Below are 26,696 nucleotides of genomic sequence, written 5' to 3'. Positions count from 1 at the left end.
TCGATCTACTGTGCCCAGTACAGATAGGAAGTCTGCCCTGGCATAGAATTCCCGCATAATTTGGTTGCTCCCAAGTTATCAGGGCACATAGTGGCTTGAGCACTCTAAGGGGAAGGGGTAGAGGCACAGTGGAGAAGATGGACACTCAGAGTAGTAGTTTCAGAAAATGCTCCAGATATTCGAAAGTTAATCCTTTAAATGCCCAAATCCCACTAAACCCCATGAGCACTAAAATTGCTGTTGTGCCTAGCCAAGCTTTTCAAAATATGTTAGCCTAAATAATGAATATCCTGAGTATAGGTGTAAGCAAAAGGTGGGGGTAGGATGGGATGGAAGGATCAAGATCACACAGTAAGTCTGTAGCAGAGTCAACTTCTAGACCCCAAATCCATTCAAATCCTGTCCAATGCTATAGCCACAATACCATCATTTAGCTCTATGGGAGTTTTATCTTCCTAAATATTGCAGGATTCATTTATTCTATTTAAAATATATATGTCTGTTACTAAAATCTATGGGCACATATAAAAAATTGAACATAATATAGGACTTCTGTAGCTAATGGGGCCTTTTTCATCTTAACTAGCTTTTAAGAGCAGAAGGTGCAATCCTTCTAGAATGCCAAGAACCCACAACTCTCATAGACTTCAACAGGAATTGAGGGTGTCCAGGAACATGCTCAGAGAGAAAGGACAATTGAGATTAGAATCTGGACAATACTGTCTCGTGACAAATCAATTATTGTACAAAAAGAACATGAGACAATTTAAAACAACCAAATCTTTTAATTAGAAAGCAACAAACATGCAAATAGCAGGTATAGAAATTTATTTGAACCAATGTTTTTGCTCTAATGAAAGTTATTTTTAAACATTGATCCAAGCTCCCACGTTTGCAGGTTAAGGAAAATATTGCACTTTGCATCTTCTAGCACCCCTCAGACATGGCAAAACGTTTTAAAAACATTTTTGCTTATTTTACTTGCACACTCTCCCAAAGTCATGCACACAGTCGTTCAGAAACAAAATGTTGGGTTATCCAAAAGCAAAACCTTAAAATTGCACTAAAGCTCTGTAAGGAAAAATATAATTAATGTCTTATATAAATTCCGTAACGTCTAGGTGCTCGCATAGAAGAGCCAATTACGCTTCGTCTTCATTTTCATTCTCTTGACCAGACCCTTCTGACCTGTCACCCTCCAACCGATCTGCAAGACACAAGGATGATTTAATAAGGACGCAACTTTAAAAGTAACTTTTCAGCTAACATTTACAATACAATGCATCAACCGGACACTACCCAAAGCACAGTGGCTATGTATTATGCTGATGGAACCATTTGAAATGCATAAGTAGACTGATAGTACATACTAAATGGAAAAGTTGCAACACCACCACAAGAGAGCAGGGACAGTAAAAGCAAAGGACTAGAAATTGTGAGCACCAATGTGATGAACTAGGCAGCAGCTCACTCATGGTGAGCACAGAAGAGATGGGTTTGAGCAGAATTTTAATAAACAGATGGCGAGTCAATGAAGTGAGCAGCCTGTTTTAGAGAGTTGGAACTGAGAGGGTATTTTAAAAAACAGTTGTAACCAGAAATGTGCACTGGTCAGAAAACTGGGAAAACTGCTGTCAGTCCTGTATGCATCAGAAAAGACATCTGTTGTGTAGCAGTTTAGAGAAAGGAAAATTAAATGGAGAAGCACAAGGGATGGAGCATGACTGGCCACTTATACAGTATGACTAGGCAATCACTTCTACAATAAAACAGTATTAGTGTCAGAATATCATTACTGAAGTGTGGAGCAGTTCTTTCCTTGGAACAGAATACACCAAGGAGCAAATAAAAAATGGATATATAAATATTTAGCATCTAAAACACACATCTAGAGACTCTTAAAAAGGAGAGAAACAAACAGCATTTGAGGGTGGTATGTAAATCTCACTATAAAACACTCAGCTAAGTGACAATGCTAGACAAGATTTATGAATGGCATAAATAGTCTGCACAGAAGCTGCTCTGAAATTCTCTTACCTGCTCTTATATGATTCAACGATGCCAGCATTCGTAACATGAAAGAAGCTGGAACAGTAATTGTGTTTCGGGTCTCTTCCAGCATTAATTCATTACGAGTTATAACCTGTAGCGACAAAATAATAATAATAAAAAAGAATCACTGATCAAAGCATCACTAACTACAAACTATTCCTGATGCAATACAGATTGTATTTTATACAGAGTCTAATACAATGTGTCCAAAAATGCTTTACCAAGTTAAAAATGACAAAAGAGCAGACCCTAGCACGTGTTATAAATTATGCTGTAGGTATATTGTATCATTAGAAAAGTCAGTCATAAGAGCAATTTTTTAATCCAGATAGTATGGTAATATTTATAATAAAATCATCACTGTGATGTCTGAGTTCCTGACAGAGATTAAGTAGTATGGGAAATGAAGAAAAATAGTTTTCAAGATAAGATGTGAAGACAGTGAATTGATGATGTTGCACATGTGAGTAACTGCAGAGAACAAAGCTCTCAAACCAACAATAGCTAAGAAAGTGGGAAGGAACAGAAATGATGTTCCCCCTCCTACTCCCATGCTCCTGAAAACCTTTGGAGAAAACTTAAGGGACATGTGGAGTTACTGCACTACAAGTTCATTCACAGTAAGTAGCTCTTTCTCCTCTCCAACTGACTCCTGTGTCTATAAAACCCAGCCGCCTCCTCTCTGCCCATAATTTAGTTAATTCCTCCAAGGAAAAAAAATGCTATCTAGCAAGTAGTGTTGAGCTCCTTTCACTCTCCCTCCCCACAACCATTTCTTGCCCACCTTTTCACCTTGCTCTGAATCTGACCTGATTCTCTCCCAGTTTCTCTCATTCTATTTATTATCTCTCCACCCTCATGCGGCTCCTGTCCTTAGAGTACTCTCTCTGGTATTGATAAACCTTAATGCCATTTGTCTCTCCAGCTACTGCCCAATCTTTTTTATCCCTTTTGCCTTCTTAAATAAAGTATTTCCACTGGCTTCTCTCTCTCTCTCTCTCTGCAAGATCTCCTGGCAGCCTCTCTCTTCTTTATACTGAAACTGCTTTTATAAAGACACCAATGACCTACTCCTAGCCAAGTCTAAGAATCCCTTCTCTGTTCTCATTTTCTATTCACCAGCCACTTTGACAGTCAATCACTCCCATCTGCTTTCATGGTTTCAGCTACTGTATCCATGTTGAAGTTTCCCAAGTGTCCTCCCTGACTTTTCCCCTTCCATCCACTCTTGGATTTCAGATATCTCATCTTGGATACCCTCAACCAACTAAATTTACATGGTGAAAACTGAACTCCTCAGCTTTCCTCCTAAGCCCCCACCTGTCCCTCAGGGAATATTAATTCAAAATTTGATATATTTGGCACAATAAACATGTAAAAATCTACAACTGGCAGAAAATATGTTTTCTGGTTGGACACAATATGCTTAAAATTATTTCTCCTTCACAAACAGACTTAACCCTAACCTAAAACCTTCAATTTTGGTGTTTAGCATATTGCTTAAACATTGTTAAGTGATTATTAGGTCAGAAACAGAATACTTTTTACACATGGTTTACCTTTATGTATTCTTATTATCCTGAAGGATCCCAAAGCACCTCACAAACTTAATCTGATATACAAAATATAGACAGTGATCCCTTCACCCACCACGGAAATGCAGCTACCTTTGTGGTGAAACATGACAACTGCTTAGCCATAGCAATAATACACAAGAGGTTAGCACACAGAGTGAAGAATCCAACACCCAATTGAAACTGCAAGGGGCAAAATGTAATTATGCTATATTGCAACCTGTTTTAGGGTACTGAATCTGCTAAAGACTAGCACAAGCCAAACAAAGATTTAATAAACTGATAGGATCAAGATAATTTTTCTTTGCACCCTCATCCTCTAAAGGATCAGAGGGGTAGCTGTGTTAGTCTGGTTCTGTAGAAGCAGCAAAGAATCCTGTGGCACCGTATAGACTAACAGACGTTTTGCAGCATGAGCTTTCATGGGTGAATACCCACTTCTTCGGCTTGCATCCGAAGAAGTGGGTATTCACCCACGAAAGCTCATGCTGCAAAACGTCTGTTAGTCTATAAGGTGCCACAGGATCCTCTAAAGGGTACTTGGCACCAAATACTGCCCTCAAATGCACCTAGTTCCTATTGCAATCAATGAGAGCTAATTAGAGCATACACTTTGGCCTTTGGTGAAGTATGCAGGAATGGCTCAGAGCTCAGGAGTGGCAGTATTTACTTTTGCAATGAGACATTACACTTATACAGAGAAGAAATTAAGTAACTACTTGACTCCTGCACAAAAAGCAGTTATTTAAAAAGAGCATAAGAGACAAATATTTAACTCTTCCTGTAGCGACACTATGAAGGGAAAATATTTTTTAAAACCCTCATGTCTTTAAAATCCATGTCATTAATCTGCAACCATAAGCACTAACATCCAGTTGTCATATCTATGGTCATAGCAGGGAATCATTACAGGGGAGAGTTAAGATTATTTGGGTGTCCTAAATAAAGTTGGTATACCTTAACATGTTTGCATTTTTTAAACTGGGTTTATAATGATTATTTTATAGCCTTAAATTGCTGATATACACTCTCAACCTTAACTCTATAACACACAATTTTGTGCCTGGGAATATTTAATAATGTTTTTAATTCCACTTGCATCTAATATGTCTATGATTTATCTCTTACTTTTTTAAACAGTCACAGCCTCCTCCATTTCTGATTGCTACTATCTACCCTTGTAACTCTGAGAGCTCCCCCTATCTCTCACTTGTCTCGTGTTCATAATTTCATACTTCCACTATTTGTGTACATTCCATTATTTCCTAATCTCTCAGGTTACGTGGGGTGTTTATGTACTGAAAGAAATGAAAGTTAATTGTTTTTAAGAACACCTTATTTTTAAAAACAAAAATCGATTGCTGACTTGTTTTAAGTTAAAAAAATTCAGTTATTCAAGCTGTTTGCAGAGAAGACTTTGCTAGAAATGCCAGCTGCAACATAAAAAGAAGGAAAGGCTCTTACTTCATCAGCAAGTTTTCGGTTAAAAATCCTGGACTCTTCTAGCGGTGACCAGATTTTTATATCGTAATCAATACCTGACGAGGCAAGAACTAGAAAATCAAATTTAAAAGAGTATTAGAAAATAGTTCTAAACGAAATGCCTTTTCTGAACATCTTAACTGGAATTTGTTGGAAGTGTTGCTGACATGCTTCATGACATACATGCACACACACCTCACTTCATTAGAAGTGCTCTAATTTTTCACCATCATAACATATGTAAGCTCCCATCCTGCAAACACGTACAGAGGAGTAGTCTCATAGAGTTATAATCCCTTTTTGCTGGATTTGAGCTACCGACTAAATATATGCAATGAAGAAAATAAATGCAAACCTTATATTCTCTCTTTTACACAGACTGTGCATAATTTAAAACTAGAAAGTAAACAAGCATCTGCTACTATTTTTATACTCTCCTCTGATGATCTGAAAAGATTTAACAGGAAAGGCTTTAAGACATGTGCAATGATAGATGTGAACAGGCCTCAAATTAATTTCCACAGTGTATTTTATGTAGAAATTTGAAATCTTTGATGCACCTGTTCCAGAAACATTAGGCATGTTTACAAATATTTTTAAATAATTTAAAAGAATAAAACACCAAAATGCACTGGAATGTTCTGTCATCTGGAAGGGAGAATTAGGGCACTTCACACTGGAGGAGCAGTGAATCTTTAGGCTTTCAGTAGATGTGGATGGAGGCTTGGCTCAGAGCACTTGTCACTGCTGGGAGGGCTGACCCCTAATGTTCATTTTTCAAGGTATAAGTGGAAGGAGGTCACACTGGATTAAAAAGTCAGGGAAGGTGTAGGTGTATTTTGGGAGAGCTTCTGATAGAGTGAGCCCTTACAGCACACCACTAGTCACCCATTTCAAATATGTATAAGACTGGGTATTCAAGTAAGCATTCAAAAGTTCAGATGCTTAACCAAACTAAGATACATCCCTTCAGTCTGAAAACTGTGGTGGGGATCTTATGAGAAGAGGTCTTCCCAATTACATTTCTGTACTAGTCAGGATGAAATACTGCAAAAAGCAGCCTCTTGCAGTATGATGGTACTTTCACTTCCACAATCAGCGGATACTCAACAGCCAAGAGGCCATGGGAAAATGAAAAATAATTAAAACTGTTCTGTCAATGTTTTATAAACTGAAAAATGGTTTAATTAGAATTATCAGCAAAGTTTCAGGTCATGTCGAGTTTTCCCCATGCTAGCGGGTCCACCCCAAGCATGAATATTTTTTTTTAAAAAAGCCTAATTATACCAATTTAACTCACTCAACAGAACTCCTATTAACCTAACTCACTTTCACCCAGTCTGTAACTCTTCAGACCTCCCTCCCACAGAATCTGAGAATCTGATACATGCAAGTAGAACAAGCTGAGACCAGATGCTAATATTGCTTCTCCCGTTAGTGCAAGCTATCTAATACGGTATCTCACCAACGGCATGGGAACCATTCTTTCAAACTCATTGTGTATGATGAAAGGAGGGGGAAAGGAGGACTTTTCTTTCTGGATCCTGACTCCTTTGGATGTTATATATCACCATTTTTGTTCTGAGGAGTTGATGGGTATAATGGCCTCTGAGCCAAACCTCACTATTACAGACAAGGACAGCAGCAGCATGCTGTATTTTATACAACTGAGATGCAGCCCTCAGACTTCCTAGCAATTTACTAATGTGACGCTTGGTTAGGTCATCCGTAAAGGTTCTTACTATAAGCTATAGGAACATGCATATTGCAGCTGCAGATGGTCTTACTTGGGTCAAATGGATGTGGCTGGAGACAATTCACCACGTGATTATCAGCTTCCAGCAGCATCAGATGCTCAGCAGTATGCCGATCCCAGATAAAGATATGGCCACAATCTGAACCACTCATTACAAAGTTAGAGCCCCAGAAATTGGCTTCCTTTATCTACAGTAAAAATAAAATTAATTACAAATATTTGTTATGATTTACATGGTTAGTCTAGAAATAACAGATGTGAAGTGTTCATGTTGTAAGCCATTTCCAGAAAATAATTCCCATTTTCACAACAGTGCTGGCCCTAATTTAAGGATTTTCCAAACGCAAAGTCCATTTTTGAATTGACAACTCTATAAAGCCAGTGAAATAAATCCATGCCTCCTCTCTTTAGCAATTCTGATTAAATATTATCAAGATCGGGTGCTTTATCATTTCGCAACTGTCTGACTGCAAGCATCACTTCCTCTAATGTCACCGGTCTGTGTTCTGCTTGGTACATTTTTGGATTAAGTTGTAGTTTACATCTTGGTGGGGATCTGTTCACTAATTGACAAAAATGCTCACACTAAAACTTAAATTGTGCATCAATAGCCTGGCAGTATTCTCCATTTTTGTCCTTATCTGGGGGAAGCTGTGAGTTAAGGACTTGCTCTGGAACAGGGTTTGAAATTATGCCAGGAGTGGCCCTTGTATCAGGGATATGCTTTTTGCTGTCCCCATGAAATACCCCCAAATTTGGCCTTGAAAAACTAAAGTTCACACATGCTTAGAAAAGATTGCTTAGATTTTAGCAGCTAAAATCTCTGAAGATTCTGTCTTTACTCAGCATGTGCCATTCCCTCTCAGCTCCTAGTGCTCACTAGACTGAGTATGCACTATCCCATCCCCTCAAAGCAACAAAGGATGATCGAGCCCAGGATGACAGCGGCTTAGAAGGACTCTCACTGTAATAGCCAAGTAGCCTTGCTAAATTCCAGGTGTAAGTGGTAACTGTATGCCTGTTTGCTTAACTAATTACTTCTTTTGAATAAAGTTTGGTTATATCATTCAAAGTGTTGCCTACTGGTCGTCTACTAAATAAATTTTCTGTAAGTGACCTAAAGGCTTAAACCTGAAAACTAAATTGAGTTTTATTGCACCCTTATATGCACAACATAATATTAATTGGGAACATTTCAATAAAAGTTACATAAGGTTACACATGTTCAGACCCCATGGGGGAACAGAATCTTGTACCTGTGGGAATAAACTGTCCAAGCCCTTTAGAAACCTGATGGTGAAGGAGTTGGAAAAAAGAAATCCATTATCTACCAAGGGGTGAAAAGCAGAGACAGCTGCCGGATGTGCTGTGGGAGGGAGGGAAAAGGGGAACTGCCAGAGTTCCTCAACTGGCTCCATAATGACTTAATCAGCAGAGCCACTCTGGAAGGTGCCACTGAACCCAGAATATACACCAGTGTTTAAGATTTTTCATGGACCATTTCTGCTTGAAGATCCAGAACAGAGGCCACCCTTCTCAGTAGATCTTGTTGAGCCCTGTAATACTCTGGTGGTGGTGAGTCACTTACTGGCTCTAGTGATGATGAAGAGGATGCACAAGGATGCTGCGGTAATGCCTGCTCTGTGTCTTGCAGCCAGGGAGCTGCCCGAGTGACTTCTAGCTGCTTAATCACAGTATCAGGGTCTGGAGAACGTTGCCTGCTGATGCTCTTGGTGCACTTTCACGGAAACTGACTGAGATGGGTGAGAGAAAGTCCTAGCAGGAGGAGGACACCCCATGGTATCAAAAAAGGCCATTGACTTGGCTCTGGGATGCAACCTTGACCAGGCCATTGCGCCTTAAGAGGCCACTGCTGAGACTGATGCAAGATCCATGGCCCTCAAGTCTCTGACAGAGGATATGCACCATACCTAGATTGGGACACAAAAGATTGCACCTCCAAATCAGTGGAATACATCCCTGAGTCCTCTGATAATGGGGGAGCAGAGCTCACTGGAACCAGAGGTAAGTAGCCAGAGGCCACAGATGACAGTGCCAGGTATATTATTGCTGGCTTACTTCTCGATTGCACCAGCTTCTGAGGCTGTAGAAGGTAATGGTACTGCATGCTCCTAAAGAGGCAAAGTAGGAACCACAGGCACTGGTACCGGTCAAAAGCCTTCCTCTACCACCACCACCACGGACACGGGTACTGAGAGGTTAAGCAGTTCTCTTGTAGCTACATATGCCTCTGGTGTCATTGGTACCGGTACTGAATCTTTCCTTGGTGTCTTTCTATGGATACTTCTGGGGTTGGCCTCAACAGACTTGGCACAGGTTCCAGAGTCGATGATCCACTCTTCTTAGATGAGGACTGCTCTAAAGATCCTCACACCCTCTCCCAGAGCCATTGCCTCCAGCACCAACGATCTAGCCGAACAGGGTACCAAGCCTTTGGAGAGCTTCTCTCCCCTCTTTGGCACTGATGGTAGAGAGCAAGGTGCCATAGACATCTCTGGTGGGGCACGAAAGCTGCAGTACTCCGAGTCCATTCTGAACATGATGGCTCCGATGGTGGGTGAAGTGCTGCCTCCATATGGAGACATTTGAGCCTGGTTGCTCTATCCTCAGAGTGAGGCTTAAATCTCTTACAGATGTGACACTTGTCACTAATGTGGGACTTGCCCAAGCATTATAAGCAGCTGGGGTGCAGGTCGCTGATCAGCATTGCCTTGCTAGACGGCTATCAGGACATAAACCCCCGAGAGCAAGGCATGGCTCCTATACTGGAATTTGGTAAAAAAAAAAAAAAAGACCTAAAACCTGAAAATTAATACTAACATTTATCTATACTACACTTTACTTACTAATAACTTCTAAGAAAAAACAGGCTATATACAAGGAGCGAAGGAAGAACTTGCTACAAGCAAGACTCAAAGTGCTTCAACAACAGTCACTGGTGGTGAGAAGGAACTGAAGGGGGTCAGAGGTGGCTTCACCCTCTTAAACCCGCATGCAATGACATGCAACAGCAGAGAGTGCTTGAGCCACCACACCAGGTACTGCTGAGTGAAAAGAACATGCCTGACAACTGTGTACAGGCCATGCAGTCACTTACAGTGGAATGGTTACAGATCTAATGTTCAATTAAAAATATCTTAAATGTATTATACAATCTCTTTTTAGCAAGCATATCAATGTAACAACTACATTATTTCAGCCTAAAATATCAACTCTGCAGTTCTTAAAGCAGTATTTCTGTACCATTGTCCTGGAGTTCCGATGACCCTTGTACACCATCTTTATTAAAGGTCGTCTAATATTCAGGGTTTCCAATTCTTCCATCTCTTTCCTTTCTTTTCTTCTTCTGAAGAGTTCCTGAATGCGAGCAACAGCAGATCGTCTAGGAATTACAAAGAGAACACCACTGAAAGACCATTATACAGAGACATAGTCTGCATAGACAGACCTTTTTGAAATAGTGTACTGGGGCAACTACAAAACACTATCAAATAGCTTAATCAGCCTACTTAAACTCAACCCTTCTCCCCACATTTGGCACAGATACCAACAGTATTACAATTGTTTGAAGTTACAGATTGTGACCATATTGGTTTAAAACAGGAAGAACATGCAACACAGTGAAATGTCAAGGGTCATGTTATTTTCTTCATTCTCTTTAAAACATACAAACTCTAGAGGCAGGCAAAATTCACATGAAACTACTTTGCAATCGAATATTTTCCAAATCCTGTAGAACTTCTCCCATCCCCTGTGCTAGCAAAAGTGTTAAAGGGTGAATACATAATTTTTTTTGTTAATATAAAGGTTAGCTATTATTAAAGACCTAGTTTAACCTTTAATTTTTTTTTTGCCTTTATTACATTTTAAGAGACCTTCATTTCTCATTATTTCCTACTTCAGGGTGAAGATCCTTTGTCTGATAGTTTCTTGTCAATGTTTTTGCTATGATGAGACTGAGCAATAGGAAATGTTTAATAGGACTGACTGGGAAACAGAGAAGAGCTAGTTCTGAGGGCTAAAAAAACACAATTGTGCTGGGAAGCTGCCCCACAGGAAAAGGCTTCCTAAAGTGACAGGAGATAAAGCAGCTAGGTGAAACACCGTATTTTGTGGCTGCTAGACTCCAGGAAGCTACAGCTTTGGTGATGCTATAGAAATGCTGGTTGCTTGAGTTCTTCCATCTGGTTCACCTTCCTGTCTCCTGGCCACACCTTTGTAGCTTCCCATCAGCTCCAGCTATGGCCACACTTTTACCTCTGTGATTTGCTCACAGCACTCACTTTCTCCTCCATATGGCTGCTGCCAGCCTGCTCAATGTCCCGAGTGGAACCAGAGTGTGATGTTTGAAGTGGAACAGCAGTCACAGTAGGGAGTGAGTGGAGGTGTTGATCGCTGATGGAATGTAATGGATGAAATTGGCCATGGCAGGAATTTTTGGCAGGCAACAGGGCCACAGAGAAGGAAACAATCACCACCAGACTAGTAACTTCCAGTAGGCCAGAAATGATGAAGTGTCATATTTGGTCACTACCTCTTCAGACTGTTCTACAAGATGGGTCTGTTGCAGAAGGAAGTAGCTGTCTCTCCCACTTCTAGAGCTACTTCCATACTTCATAACCAGAGACAGCGTCTCCTGCCCCTCCCAATTAGTCATCACCTCTCCCAGTTCGGTCTATAGATTTCCTTCTCAGTCTTGCCATAGAAGAAAGATGGAGAGAAAACTTCACTGGAGGAAGTATTGGATCCTGAAGCTGACAGTAAAGCTAAGTGGGCATAAGAGAAAATTTAATCTACTATAAAAAGTGTCATCGTCCCTCTTCCCCCCTCCCCCCCAAAAAATCACCAGTTAGACTGGTCTTTTATTGTTAAAAAAAAATTAACCACATTTGATAGAAGTTAGAGATGGAAAAGAATTGATGGGGTCACCCAGTCCATCTAACAATGGACTATTCCTGGATGGATACATTTCCTAGTGATTTGTCTACTGTAGTTTTAAAAGTCCCAGGAGATGGGGGCTTCCACCACTTTTTTGGGGAGACTTTTCTGGAGTACAATACATTTTGCTATTGGGTGATTTTCCCTGGAAGCCAAGCTAAGTCTTCCCTTTTATAGTTGTATCCCATTACTTCTTATTATGTGCCCCCGCCCCACCGCTAAATAATTCTATCCACTCTTTAGTGTTTACACCCTTCAGATATTTGTAGATATATAACATTACTCTTGTATTTATTTAATATTTGGATTACTCCTAAGAGATTAACAACATTTTACTCATTTGTCATCTTCTATACAGAAAGGGAAACCATGGAGAGTTATGCATTGCACGCTTATGCAAAATATTTCTGGAACCATAACTAGAGCTATGTGCTCCAGCTATACGTCTATACAAATGCACACACGTGTGATTTGTGTACATATACACATTTGAAAAGATCAGCTTTGCTATCACAGAGAAATGAACAAGAAGCATCGTGTGACACTGCACCCCATACTCATCACAGTAATATTATTATAATATGGTTATGGCATAATTATGATGCATTTTGTACAAGGTAAGTCATGTGAGATATCATTGGAAAAGTTATGATTTGCTGAATATGATTATCCTATTTGTATGCATGTATCATTTTTGTATCTGAAGTTATAAATACTGACTATGTATCTGTACTTCAAATGTAGTTACACCTGGGTAATGCCCACTAGACAAAATGCTTTCAGTCTAGATAGCTGATTGGGAAGGGCCTATTCAGGGCAATGAGCCATAGTGAAAACAATGGGCCTTAGGAAAAGCTTATCTCCCACCTGGTAAGCCTTCCTGAGAATACTCCAGAGCGCCTGTAAGTAATAGCTGCTATGACTCTACAAGGACATGTGACCAGGCCACATGATTCTGGACTCCATCTTGGGATGTCTATTTTTGCACAAACCAGTCTGGGAACCAAGTTTTGAAACAAAGGTTTCCTGCCATATGCTAAAGCTATATAAGGCAGGGAGTGACATCATCTGTGGTTCTTCACTCCCCACACAAGAAGACTCTTGCAAACACCCTAGGAACAAAGACTGACCTGGGGGAAGTGCTAGACCAAGGCTAAATGGATTTCTAGCCTGTGTATGAAGATTTGAGGAACCCAAGCTGTAAAGCTAATGCAGCTTGTGCCTTAAAAATCTACAAGTCTACCAGTACCATCAGTTAGATTGGATAAGAATAGCAGATTCTCACTCTATCTAGTATATTAAGATTAGTTTGTGTATTGTTTATATGCTAGGTAATCTTCTTTAATCTGTTTGCTATCCCTTATAATCACTTAAAATTAGTGCTGTCAAGCGATTAAAAAAATAATGATGATTAATCACGTGATTAAAAAATTTAATCACAATGTTAAACAATAAGAGAATACTATTTATATAGATAGTTTTGGATGTTTTCCATTTTCAAATATATTGATTTCACTTACAACACAGAATACAAAGTGTACAGTGCTCACTTTATATTTACTTTTATTATAAATATTTGCACTGTAAAAATACAAGAAATAGTATTTCTCAATTCATTTAATACAAGTACTGTAATGCAATCTCTTTATCATGAAAGTTGAACTTACAAATGTATAATTATGTACAAAAAATAACTGCATTCAAAAATAAAACAATGTAAAACTTTAGACTAGAGCCTACTAGTCCACTCAGTCCTACTTCTTGTTCAGACAATCATTCAGAGAAACAAGTTTTTTTACATTTGCAGGAGATAATGCTGCCCACGTCTTGTTTACAATGTCACCTGAAAGTGAGAACAGGTGTTCGCATGGCACTGTTGTAGCTGGCATTGCAAGATATTTATGTGCTAGATGCGCTAAAGATTCATATGTCCCTTCCTGCTTCAACCATCATTCCAGAGGACATGCTTCCATGCTGATGGGTTCTGCTCGATAACGATCCAAAGCAGTGCAGACCAATGCATGTTCATTTTCATCATCATGAGTCAGATGACACCAGCAGAAGGTTGATTTTTTTTTTTTAAGGTGGTTTGGGTTCTGTAGTTCCCGCATCGGAGTGTTGCTCTTTTAAGACTTCTGAAAGCATGCTCCAAACCCCGTCTCTCTCAGATTTTGGAAGACATTTCAGATTCTTAAATCTTGGGTCAAGTGCTGTAGCTATCTTTAGAAATCTCACATTGGTACCTCTATTGAGTTTTGTCAAATCTGCAGTAAAAGTGTTCTTAAAAACAAACAACATGCTGGGTCATCATCCAAGACTGCTATAACATGAAATATATGGCAAAATGCAGGTAAAAAACAGAGCAGGAGACATACAATTCTCCCCCAAATTTAGTTAACACATTTTGTTTTAATGAGCTTTATCAGCATGGGAGCATGTCCTCTGGAATGGTGGCCAAAGTATGAAGGGGCTTACGAATGTTTAGCATATCTGGCATGTAAATACCTTGCAATGCTGCCTAAAAAAGCGCCATGCGAACTCCTGTTCTCACTGATGACGTAAATAAGAAATGGGCAGCATTATCTCCTGTAAATGTAAACAAACTTGTTTCTCTTACTGTTTGGCTGAACAAGAAGTAGGACTGAGTGGACTTGTAGGCTCGAAGTTTTCCATTGTTTTATTTTTGAGTGCAGTTATGTAACAAAAAACCCCATTTATAAGCTATTCTTTCATGATAAAGAGATTGCACTATGGTACTTCTATAAGGTGAATTGAAAAATACAATTTCTTTTGTTTATCATTTTTACAGTGCAAATATTTGTAATAAAAATAATATAAAGTGAATACGGTACACTTTGTATTCTGTGTTGTAACTGAAATCAATATATTTGAAAATGTAGAAAAACATCCAAAATATTTAATAAATTTAAATTGGTATTCTATTAACAGTGCGATAAAAACTGCGATTAATCGCAATTCTTTTTTTTTAATTGTAATTAATCTTTTTGAGTTAATTGCGTGAGTTAACTGTAATTGACAGCCCTACTTAAAATCTATCTTTTGTAGTTAATAAATTTATTTTATGTTTTAATCCAAACCAGTGAGCTTTGACTGGAGTGCTTGAGGAAAATCTCTGCTTGGTTACCACACATGTGCATTGTTCTCTTCACATTGAGGGAGAGGCGGACCGGGTATTAAACCCATATACTGACCCAGATTTGACCAGGGCAAGAATCACCTTTGAATCTTGGCACATCCAGGATGCTTCACTCATGCCTCTCAGATAAGGACCTAGCCACTGTGATACACATGTTATCAATCACACTGATGCTTTCCAAACACCGATTAACTTCAGAGGTGAATCTAAAATCTTGGTTCTAAGTTAAAAGGCACTAATGGACTGTAATTTAGCTATCTCTGAGATGGGGCCATCTGGAGAGTAACCATAATACAACTACACTCCCTTCACAGGGAGGTTCTGGCTATCAGGCTTGGAGAACAAAGTATTCTTGATGGTGAGACCCTGGCTACCGAACTCCTTGCCAGACAAGACCAGACTGGGCCCTAGCCCAACGATGCTTCAGATGCATGGGGAAAAGACACCTTTTTGATAAAGCCTCCCCCAGAATTGCTGTTATGTGTACAGATTGTTTGCTTTAATTTAAAAGTTACACATTTCTGTGCTGGAAGTACAAAAAGAGCAGCATATTTTCATTCTGGGCTTTTGTGCATTTTTAATTTCAGATACAATGGTAACAGTTATGATATAAAAATATAAATTTAGATAGCAATCTGAAAATTTGGTGTAGGTTCACACATACACAAAGCCAGCAGAGAAAGTAAGATGCTGTGCAATTTTTTTAATGTTCCAAATTTTGATCTTTGCTAAGTTTGAACAATTAAAAAAAAAAAAATTGCACACACTTCACCGAACATGAGAAGTAAGGTTGCTGCCAACCCTCCAGAACTGCCCTGGGGTCTCCAGGAACTAAAGATTCATCTTTAATTAAATATTATGTGAAGAAACCTCCAGCAAGACGTCAAACCAAAATTGGCAACCCTAATGAGAAGTCAGAAAGTAATCTGTGATACATACGCTGGTACAGCACTTTTCTGGTGACCTCACCAGTTGCTGCCGAATATATATTATTTAATTGTATTTTAGAAGTAAATTTCTAGCCATTATGATTGTGAAGAAAATCTGAATGTAACCCTAAGTAATGCTGTCTTACTGAAACTGCAGATAACAACAATACCTTTAAAAGGTTCTGTTCACAATACAGAAAGTTATGCTGCAGAATTCAATTACACAATGATTTGATCTGCTACACTGAGAGAGACTGAACTATGTTTTGACTATGTCTCCATACTGTGCTAAAGCCTTTATTTTAGGATAATTCAGGGACACTGTGGTCTCAACTACATTACAAAATCAAAACCAATGTTCTATTCATGTTGAGTGCTACCTTGATATATCATCCCATAATAAAGTAGGTTTGTGTTGCGTATATGGAACAGGACTCAAGAAGGTGTGTAGTGCCTCAGTCATCTCAATGGTGTGTTACCTTTGAAATCTGATGAAAATTTAAGTATTGTTGTTGTACATTTCATTTCTAATCATTTTAGCAGAAGTATCCAAGTAGTCTTGGATAGGGATAGCACTTTTTTCCTAAACTAACTCCAGCAGAGCCAAATTTGAATCTTGAAAACAAATGGTCATAAAGGAAATTTTTTCCTAGTTGTGTTATTCAAAAACAGCTCATACTTTCTACAAAGTTCCCACAAAATTCACTTTTAGACTAAGATTTGGAAGCAGAAATTTAAGCCCCCAAAATAATTTTTTGAGATTGAACTGCTACTGAAAAGAACGGTTTGAATGGAGTGGCCATCACACCTTTCCCTGAAGTAGCTCCAGTCACAAACAGAATCTGTATGTCTAGAAAGCAAGTGAATAATTTGATAGGTAAAATGCTATCAAGGTGAAACAAAAATGCCCATTATGTAACTGAAAATATCAACAAATAAGACACTGAACTGGTTATCCTCCAGTGTAATAATGGATTAAGACAACTGAAGATGCAGCCTGATTTTAAGGCTTTAGCAATCATGCACTTTTAATGACATCACACACCAGCCAACATCATCAAAAGGAGTTGACTGCACATCAACCAACTCATGGAGTATGGTTATGTGAAAGACTCAACGCTTGGAGTACTTGCACATAAAAAAGCTGCAATTTCAAAATTGAATGTTTATGACGATAAGGAAGAAAGGTTTAGTGGTTTAAAAAAGCATGGGCAGTCAAGAAACCTGAATCCTATTATCTCTGCCACTGTTTTGCTGTGACTAAGTTGCTGCATCTGAAGGGTAGTGATACTAATCTATTTCACAGGGACATTCTTTTATTAAGTGTTTAAAGATTCTTGAATGGAAGATGCTAGTCAAGTTCAAAGTATTATTACCCTGGACTTTATAAGTGAAGCACAATAATTGAAACCCACAGCTTTTTCTTTTTGTATCCCCAACCAATATACATAAAAACATGGTATTAACGCAAAAGAACTTGTGTGCCCAAACCTTATCACATATATGTACTTGAAAGCACTCATTCTGCACCACCCTCCAGTTGAAAATATTAGCAAAAGTGATTGTATTATGCTGTCCTTGCCAAACCCCAAAATATGGGTTTAACTATTCTAATTAGGTCCAAGAATGAATGACCTGTCTAGGTATTTATCACTGTAGTATAAAAGCATTAGGATTTTTCCATTAAATAAATCTGAAGAAAAAAACTGAACTCAAGAGGATGATACAGTTTATCTACAGCCAAGCCTAACATCTGCCTCAGAAGAAATTCTACGGACACTCAAAAACAAAAAACTGTGGAGGAAGAAAAAGTGAAACCTAATAATCCATAGAACATTCATTCTCCCCCCATAAGTAAAAAAAAAAAAGGTGGAGTCTTCATCTAAAATCTACTAAGGTTTCCATCCAGAAAATTTTGTGTTTATGTTCCTACAATGAATTTTGCATAATTGGGTAACCAATACATTTGGTCCAGTGTAATATTTTACATACTGCTCCTTAAAAGTTTTTTTGGTCACAGATCTGAGTTCAGCTGTCACTTCTGATTCATATTACTGAGGACTTTTGGTTACGTAGAAAGGCATAAATCTCAAAAGAGTTAAGTTTATTATTAAAGGATGCAGTAATGATTACTGGACATGCTTTAAACGAAGGAAAACAGATCATAACTGTGTCCATCAAAAACACACTCAATGTAGAAGTCTCTTGGAAAGCTGCTGCTGTATATGACATACGCTGATTCTATTGACATAGTTACTTCACTAATATCGTAAAAGGAAGTACACTTTACAGAGCTCCTTCCTACATGCCAATGAAATTCTCAACTCTTACCTTGGTGAGCTTTATTTATCCTGAGAGAATCTAAACTATTCTGTTCTCTTTTTCCTTGCTAAGAAGTGTTCCTGCCTCCTCTTCCTCTCCTCTTTTGAATTAAACCCTTCTCTCCCTCTGCATAGCACTCTCCTACCTCCCCAAGCTGCAGCATAATTGCACTGCCATCCCAGGGGTCTGTGTGGAGCCTCAGGCTTTCCTACCCATCAACCCCCAAGCTGTTTCTCTGCTTCCGACTCAAGGCCAATTCCTTCAATGGCCCAGGCCTTCACAGCAATATCTACTATGTGCACCTTCCTGCCTTCTGGCCTGATGGAGAGGAGAATACCTGGTGGCAGGGGTGAGACAGAACAAGTGACATGCTAGATTGGAAGATCCTACCAAGATTTCTAACCTAGTTGCCAGAAGCCATATTGTTTCAATCAAGAGTTTCAACCAAACCTTTCAGCAGTAAGACTAGATCTAACTCAGAAAGCAGCTAATTGTTAAAGCACAGAACATGTTAAAATTGGCCTGTTTCCTAAGAATTAAGCACCCTAAGCATACATTTGTGGTTTTATTTACCCCATTTACAGCTTATAGAATGTATCTGTACAACATAATATACCTTTTTTCTCAACTCTCTCACACCCAGCTAGAAGTATTTGATCATCCCTTTCACGGGTGCAGGCAGGCTCCATGAAGTCTGTTATTTTGTAGCTGGGGAATTGTGCTTCAGAATTTTGCCCTGAAATCTAAGTTTTGATTTAAAAAAATGTTTTCTATGTTTCAAATAGTTTTTAAGAGAGCTTCTTTGGTTGTGAAGAAAAACTTCCAATTATGAACTTTCCAATGCAGTGACACATTCCTATTTGTTAAGACAGCTCTGATCTGTGAACTGCCCCAATCATTTTAACTGGATGTTGACTCTGAATCCTAACAAATAATTAAGGGCTGGTCTATGCTACAGAGTTAGGTTGGCCTAAGGCAGCTTACGTCGACCTAACTCTGTAAGAGTCCACACTAAAATGTCAGTCCTGCTAATGTAAGTTGCCAACTAGTGACTTAACTCCACCTCCAGAAGAGGCATAACACTTAAGTTGATGTATTTAGGTCGACGCAGTATCTGTATAGACACTGTGTTGCTTACATCAGACTGTTCCTGCTGTGAGCCCCGGGCGGCAGGGCTCCAGCTGTCAGTGCCCCACGCTGACAATTAAATTGGTGCAAGTGCTCCTCGTGAGGAAACATACGGCGCACCACCAATAGGAGCATAGTATGGACATGTGAAACTGACTTAATTACTGCAGTGACTGTACAACAGGGGCGGGAAGACTTTTTGGCCCGAGGGCCACATCTGGGTATGGATATTGTATGGCAGGCCATGAATGCTCATGAAATTGGGGGTTGGGGTGTGGGAGGGGGTGAGGGCTCTGTCTGGGGGTGCGGGCTCTGGGGTGGGGTTGGGGGTGCAGGAGGGTGCAAGGGGTTCGGAGGGCAGGAGGGGGATCAGGGCTGGGGCAGAGGCACAGAAGGGGGTGAGGGGTTCAGGCTCCAGGTGGTGCTTACCTCAAGCAGGTCCCAGAAGCAGCAGCATGTCCCCACTTTGGCTCCTATGTGGTGGTGTGGCCAGGCAGCTCTACATGCTGCCCTGTCCACAGGCGCCGCCCCTGTAGCTCCCATTGGCTGTGGTTCATGGCCAATGGGAGCTGGGGGGCAGTGCTTGGGGCAGGGGCAGCATGCAGAGCTCCCTGGTTACCCCTACGCATAGGAGCTGGAGGGGGGACATGCCGCCACTTCCAGGAGCTGCACAGAGTGTGGCAAGCCCCCGACTCCACTCCCCGCCTGGAGCGGAGCAAGCTCCAAACCCCGTTCCCCGGTGGGAGCTCGAGGCCCACATTAAAACGTCTGGAGGGAGAGATGTGGTCCCTGGGCTGTAGTTTGCCCACCTCTGCTGTACATCGACATAACTTAAGTCAACTTAATATTGTAGTGCTGACTTGCCTTAAGTGCCAACATTGACTATTTCACTGTTGATCATTTCAGCAGAAAAATAACGTGGTTATCTCTCAGTCCCAAACTACTCACATCCCTTGCCTTCTCAGGTGCCCAATTTCTCCACTATCCCAAACTCAGTTCCAAAAAAACTCGACCGTTATGGCAATATAAAAATCTACAGCACAATTAAGATGAAATTTTTGGACGACAATAAATCAATCAACTAATTAGATACTATAAAAATTGCACACTGATTGCATTATTCATTTTCATGTTTAATTCTATACATTTACTTCAAGCTGACACAGAACTTGCAATCTGCAACACTGGGGTGCTATAAAACTCCAAGAACAGTGAATTTTACCACGGAATTTGGATCCATCTTTCCACAGATTACAAAAGCCCTTGAATACAGACCTTTAGCCAACTGCATGAGAGTAGTAGCTAAAACTCAAATATAAAGGCAAAGGAAAGACAGGGACACACTATTTTCCTTTATAAATTCATATTTTTGGACCTACTTACACATTGTGTGTGACTATATGCAGGGGCCTTAATATAAGAAATGCAGATACCCTTCTAGGGTAGTCATATAAATTAACCCCTTCAGATGTGTATCCTGCGACTGGTCATTCACGAAACGATAAAAACATTGTCATTTTAAATTAATTCCTTCCATTTGTTAACTTAATCTCCATCTATTGTATCTGGCACTAACTCACACAATTGCTTCTCCCCCTGAAAGCCTATTGCCAAACTTAGTTGTCAAAACCCTTAAGTCTTCCTATAATTAACACACTGGAGTATTTCACTGAGAGAGAAGAGTATTCAGTCTCAAGTGCTTTTACATTTTTTAACTTTATGAGGTGGAGAAACATCCCCACAAACCCAGTGTCTCTCTTCCTAAATCTGCACTATCGGCCTTGGCTATAAAAATTATGCTCAATTCCATAAATTGATCCATCCAAAAATTAAAATAGGCCTTTGCATAATGTATTCCTTAATAGTGCTAATTAATCTTGCTCCAGAATCAAGTGTTCTTCAATACAACACAAGCCAAATCAATGGTGGCACATGCAAAATACAACACGTGCCAAAGCTAATGAAGTAAAAACAAAAAAAAGTATTTGCTCTGCATGAGTACACACTTTTTACATTATGATTATTTTTATGGCATACACTAAAGAAATTAATGTGATGTTAAATTTGTACACAGCAATTTCTTCTCACTCTGTTTCCATGCAATGCATGCAGTTAAATATAACTCATCAAGCAATCTGCTCTACAATTTTCAGCATCCAAAGTTTGGCAAATCTAAAAGTGGTAACAGCTAACAGAAAAACTGGTTAGATGTGGAAAACAAGGACCTGGTAAATCCATCATACAGAAGGAAGAAAAAGGAAGAGACGGAGGAAGATACTGAATTACCTCATTATTCTATCACCTATTGCTGTTCCTCTGATATTAAATCTAGTGAAGGGAACAATAGTTAAAGTCATTCAAAAACCCTGTGTAACAAGTTTTTAAAGATTAGAGTCTATTACAGAATGTGTTCCGATTATTTCAAAGATTCTACTTTTTCCATAAGAGTTAATACATGAAAAACATTTTCATTTCAAATCAACCCTCCCCTCAGTTTTTGCATACTTTTATTAGTACACAGCCTAGGTTTTATAAAATACAGTAATTACTCATCAATTGAATTGTAGCAGGTGTGGCAGCAAGTCACATAAGCATTTCCATTTTAAATTCTCTATTTTGAGTCCCTTGTGAATTCAAATTTTCCAATAATTGGGACTGATTTTCCAGGCTTAGTCTCTGCTCAGAGGTGACTTTTTATCAGAAAGTTTAAACCAAACCAATTCAGCTATTTGAATATAGAAATAGCCCTCACTGAAAAGTGCCTTGGACTATTCAGGTGAAAACTGATTTTGATCTGACATGATTTTTGACTGGTCATAATTCAATTGTGTGCACTTGCAGAACACTTTGCATAGTATTTTCTCACTAAGCCCACAGAGTTCACAGCTAAGGAAAGCCATGCTGTCTGTGCATACATGACTAACTTTGCTGAGCTTTGAGAAGTTTGTGCACATCTAAGTTAGAAGATATTTAGTTCCTTTGGCATGCAAGAGAAGGGACTCTTCTCCCCATGGACTCCCCCAGGAGCACAGGAGATAACTGCCTTCTGCAGACCTTATAGGGTAAATGACAATGTTCCAGCAGCATCTAGCCAAATAGTTTCACAATATGAAATTTATTTTCATCCTTATTCTTTAAATATACCCTAGGAAATTCTATCAGACAATTGTCCATGGGTGTGTTAAAAATGTCATATTAGATTAGCTAACTAGACCAACCACTATAAAAGAGATTTCAAGAGCCAAGCATTTCACTTCTTTTAATCAATATAGGCTTCACCATTTCCTAAGGTAATGTTATACTATAGTAGCTGAGATGCTAAAGCAAAAGAATGAGATGGCCATTCCATCCTAAGTCTCCCATTTTCAGTTCTGGGTGATAATGGCTCACGGCTGGTCTCAGCCCAAAATGTAACAACTTCAGAGAGTGTGGGCAGTTTCACAATTACATAAACCTGCAAAAATACTTGTTTTGGACTTTAAAACCACTGCTGTGGACTTTTTCTATGTTCAGATAACTCAAACATCTTTTTAAAAGATATATTTCTACTGAATTCAAGGTAAACAGAGGAATAGTTACATGGGAATCAATGTAAGGAACACTATGTCAGAAAACAAGTAAAATGAAAATATTAAATTATAGGTTTACTATTTTTTTTTAGTTTTGCCTTTTTGACAAATTGACATAGCAATTAAATTCTGGGGGGGGGGGGAAATAATCTATTTAACATCTATTTAATCTTCATTACAAGTCTAAATACTAAATCATACTAATACCAGGCAACAGATTGACTGCTACTTTAGACTCCAAAAACACCTAAGTTATGTTCACTAAATGTAAATCCTGGTTAATTGACTTGAAGACCAGGATGTTTTTATATACCTGATAGAAGCTCTCTTTGGTGCTGTTGTTTTAGGAATAATAAAGTACGTTCAGATTTCATGTTTCCATATCTACAGCATAGGTTTATTGATACTGTTACATTTAGTATGAGCTTTTTCCCTGCAGACACTGTGTTCCTTAAGTTAGGCACTAGAGAGGGTTGGTCCTGTGGATAGATTCCCAGAACACATAACAGTGGGTTAAATAGAGCCAGTTCCCAGTTTGGAACACATTAAAAGTTGGATTAGGCATCTAAATGAATGCACATAATGGGAGATCCTTAAACAACATATGAATGATGAATATTGACTCACATTTAGAACATCTGAAGTGCAGATCTATATTCGTTTTGTTCAAAATTGAAGGAAAATAGTAAAAAGTTCATGCAGCATGAAGTACTGTATTTACTTTTTAAGTCTTGCAAACAGGTTGCAAAGGGGTATTCAAGTGCTTCTGCCACTGATTATCCTTAGGAGAAACTGTAAAATCGTGACTCCACAGTACAGAATTTGGGGGTTACCCTTTCCAGCATTCCTCAACAGAAAAGTTGTATGTTATAGACAAAAACTAATCTGGGTTATGTCGCAATCTGAATTTTTCTTCTATATCATTCTTTGCCAACTGTGGAGTTTCTCCAATGTCTAGGAAGTGTTTAACTTGTAGAGATTAAGCTTTATTCTAAGCAGTTCAAAGTTCAGTAATGTTATACCCTGGAAAAGGTCTCCAATAGTCAACAGGATTTTAGCATCCCCTTTTTGAAATTTAGTGTCATCTTTTTCCTAGAGGAAACACACCAGATATTCCCAGGAAGTCAATGGGAATTTTGGCACTTTGTCAAGGTACCTGATTATATTTTTCTGTATTTGCAGAGGTGCCCCCTACTATAGCATATAGTAATTGAATCCCTGAGGGAGCCAAATGTCTTTACCATAAATCAGATTGAAAAGAATAAAGGGTGAGCAATGTACTGCATCAGTGCTTTGTCACGTGGGGCTGTTTCTCTGCAGCCCAAATATATTGAATTACAGCTGTCCAGCAATAGAATTTCCAACTGGGGAAGTAAACACGTCCTTTTCTTTTCTGTCTCTGGACTCTCAACAAGCTGATTTGTGGTCTTTTTCCATACTCCATCAAAGTCTGTTACTTTAAATATCAAATAGGTAACAACAATGGAATGAATTTTAGGGAATACAACGCTCAGTGAAGCATGCTAATTTATCAAGCTGATTTGGCCAAACAGATAATGGAAAAACAACGAGGAGTCCGGTGGCACCTTAAAGATTTAGTCTTTAAAGGTGCCACCGGACTCCTTGTTGTTTTTGTAGATACAGACTAACACGGCTACCCCTCAGATAATGGTAAAGTAAATTATCTTTAAGGGTATTGCTAAACAGGAGCTGGGAAGTCTGATTCCAGCTTAGGTAGACACATATATTTTCAAGAGCTAGTTCTGCTTGAGCTAGTATGCAAAAAACAGCACCATGACCATGGTGGCACAGACGGCAGCTTGGGCTAGCAGCCTGAGTACAATCCTGCCTGCCCCTTTTAGTACAGACTTGGGCGAGCAACCATGATCACACTATTTTTAGGTGCTAGCTCGAGCAGAGCTAGCATTTGTACGCTACCCAAGTGAGAATTCCACCTCCCATCTGCTGTGTGGATGTACCCATAAGGTCCTGATGCAAGATATACAAAAGTAGTTCTACATTTAGTATAATGTTTTGTTGAATAGTATGAAAAGAGTCTTGAAGGACAGGTGCATATCAGCATCACGTCTGATTTGGTCATATTTACATGAAAGAGCTACACGATAATGCTTTAGGCTTCTACGGACTAGTCTACTCTAGAAGCAATACATTGGTGCAGCTGCACCGATGCAGTGCATCTGATGAAGACGCTCTATGCCGATGGAAAAGAGCTCTCCTGTTGGCATAATAAATCTACCTCCGCGAGAGACGGTAGCTATGTCCTGCCAACATATTGCTGTTCACACCAGCGCTTATAAGTTACAATCACCTGTCACTTGGGAAATGGCTTATTCACACCCCTGAGCAACATACGTTATACTGAAGTAAGTGGTACTGTAGACTGGCCTAAGACTTCTTTAAGGTATTAAATGGAGGCTTATGTTTCAGTCTACTAAGGCAAACTGGAATGTCCTGAACACCTGAAAGCCTCTGATAGCTACCACACTTTGAGACATGCAGCCTAGAGAACGTACTTAAGAGAGTTTTAGGATTATTAGATCTCAAATTTATCTATGGAAATCCTCCCAAATCCCACTCCATTGACAAGCTCATGACATTCTCATCTCACCCTTTTCCCAAAGTAATATACTCCAGATTCCTCTTCCTAGCTGCAGATACCCTCTGAACCTCATCTCTTCTCAAGACCAGGTACCACAATATGCACACATTTGAATGTACAGTCTGAATACATGTAATTTGCAGATATTGGGGCACTTGGCCCTGGGATAGAAGTAAAGAGGAATGGGCATGGTGGATTTGTTATTATGACCATGAGGGAAAGGGTTTAGCCACTGGTATAGTACTGACATAATTTTGTAAATCAAGGATCATATGTGGCAATATATTAAAATTACAAGGAGCTGAATTCAGTACTCACTCAGACAAACTCTCACTGATTACAAAAGAAGTTTTGTCTGAATAAGAAGTACTGAAGAGGATTCACAGTCAGCGTCCAAGTCTTCCAGTGTAGTCTAACTGGAAAATCATGATTTTCCCTTCACATACAAACCCTTGCCATTTATCCACCAATCGTTCAAAAGGCATTCTAAAATTCTGAAACCAGAGAGAAAAAATATGAATTTTATTATTTAACCTTGTCATCATTCAACTATGTAGGAAAGCTCTGCTCCTTATACATATAGACAAGAACAAAAGGAGTGAATGGGGCATTAAATTTAATCATCATCAAAAGCCTGGGGGCAATTCTAAACCACATTGGGCTGTACAGCCATTCAGTGGGAAAAGGCAAGCATTATAGTTTGGTTTTTATTTGCATATGAAATATTTAACCGTATCAACTTCAGTGCAGTTACCATATACTAGATTTACACTGGTGTAACTAAGAGTAGAATTTGGCCTTACAATCCTCACTGATGCAGTCAGATACAGACAAGGGAGAAGTCTGTAAAATGAAGTGTAATATTCACCAGGGGCGGCTCTAGCAATTGCGCCGCCCCAAGCAGGGCAGCACGCCGCGGGGGGTGCTCTGGCGGTCACCCGTCCTGCGGCTCCGGTGGACCTCCCGCAGACGTGCCTGCGGAGGGTCCACTGGTCCCGCAGCTCCAGTGGAGCGTCCGCAGGCACGCCTGCGGGAGGTCCACTCGAGCCGCGGAACCAGCGGACCCTCCGTAGGCATGCCTGCGGCAGGTCCACCGGAGCCGCTTGCCGCCCTCCCGGCGGCATGCCGCCCCAAGCGCGCGCTTGGCG

General features: G+C 39.5%; 1 protein-coding gene across 6 annotated transcripts in view; it reads right to left on the bottom strand.

Moving 5' to 3' along the window:
* Positions 1-765: 765 nt before the first annotated feature.
* DCAF6 (DDB1 and CUL4 associated factor 6) overlaps positions 766-26,696 on the bottom strand; it is a 158,549-nt gene continuing 132,618 nt past the window's right edge. For 4 of the 6 annotated variants that reach the window (XM_039521495.1, XM_039521505.1, XM_039521510.1 and 1 more), the window contains 6 exons: positions 21,646-21,687; positions 10,129-10,267; positions 6,896-7,052; positions 5,091-5,179; positions 2,038-2,143; positions 766-1,207 (listed from right to left, as the gene is read on the bottom strand). In XM_039521495.1, coding sequence (XP_039377429.1) covers positions 1,143-1,207; positions 2,038-2,143; positions 5,091-5,179; positions 6,896-7,052; positions 10,129-10,267; positions 21,646-21,687 — 598 coding nt within the window. In that variant the 3' untranslated portion in view covers positions 766-1,142. The remainder of the gene's footprint in view (positions 1,208-2,037; positions 2,144-5,090; positions 5,180-6,895; positions 7,053-10,128; positions 10,268-21,645; positions 21,688-26,696) is intronic. The other 2 variants (XM_039521500.1, XM_039521520.1) reach the window with 1 other exon arrangement.

The sequence above is a fragment of the Mauremys reevesii genome, linkage group 1 (assembly GCF_016161935.1).
Source record: "Mauremys reevesii isolate NIE-2019 linkage group 1, ASM1616193v1, whole genome shotgun sequence".
In the NCBI taxonomy this organism is placed as follows: domain Eukaryota; kingdom Metazoa; phylum Chordata; order Testudines; family Geoemydidae; genus Mauremys; species Mauremys reevesii.
This window is presented reverse-complemented; position numbering and strand designations above follow the sequence as displayed.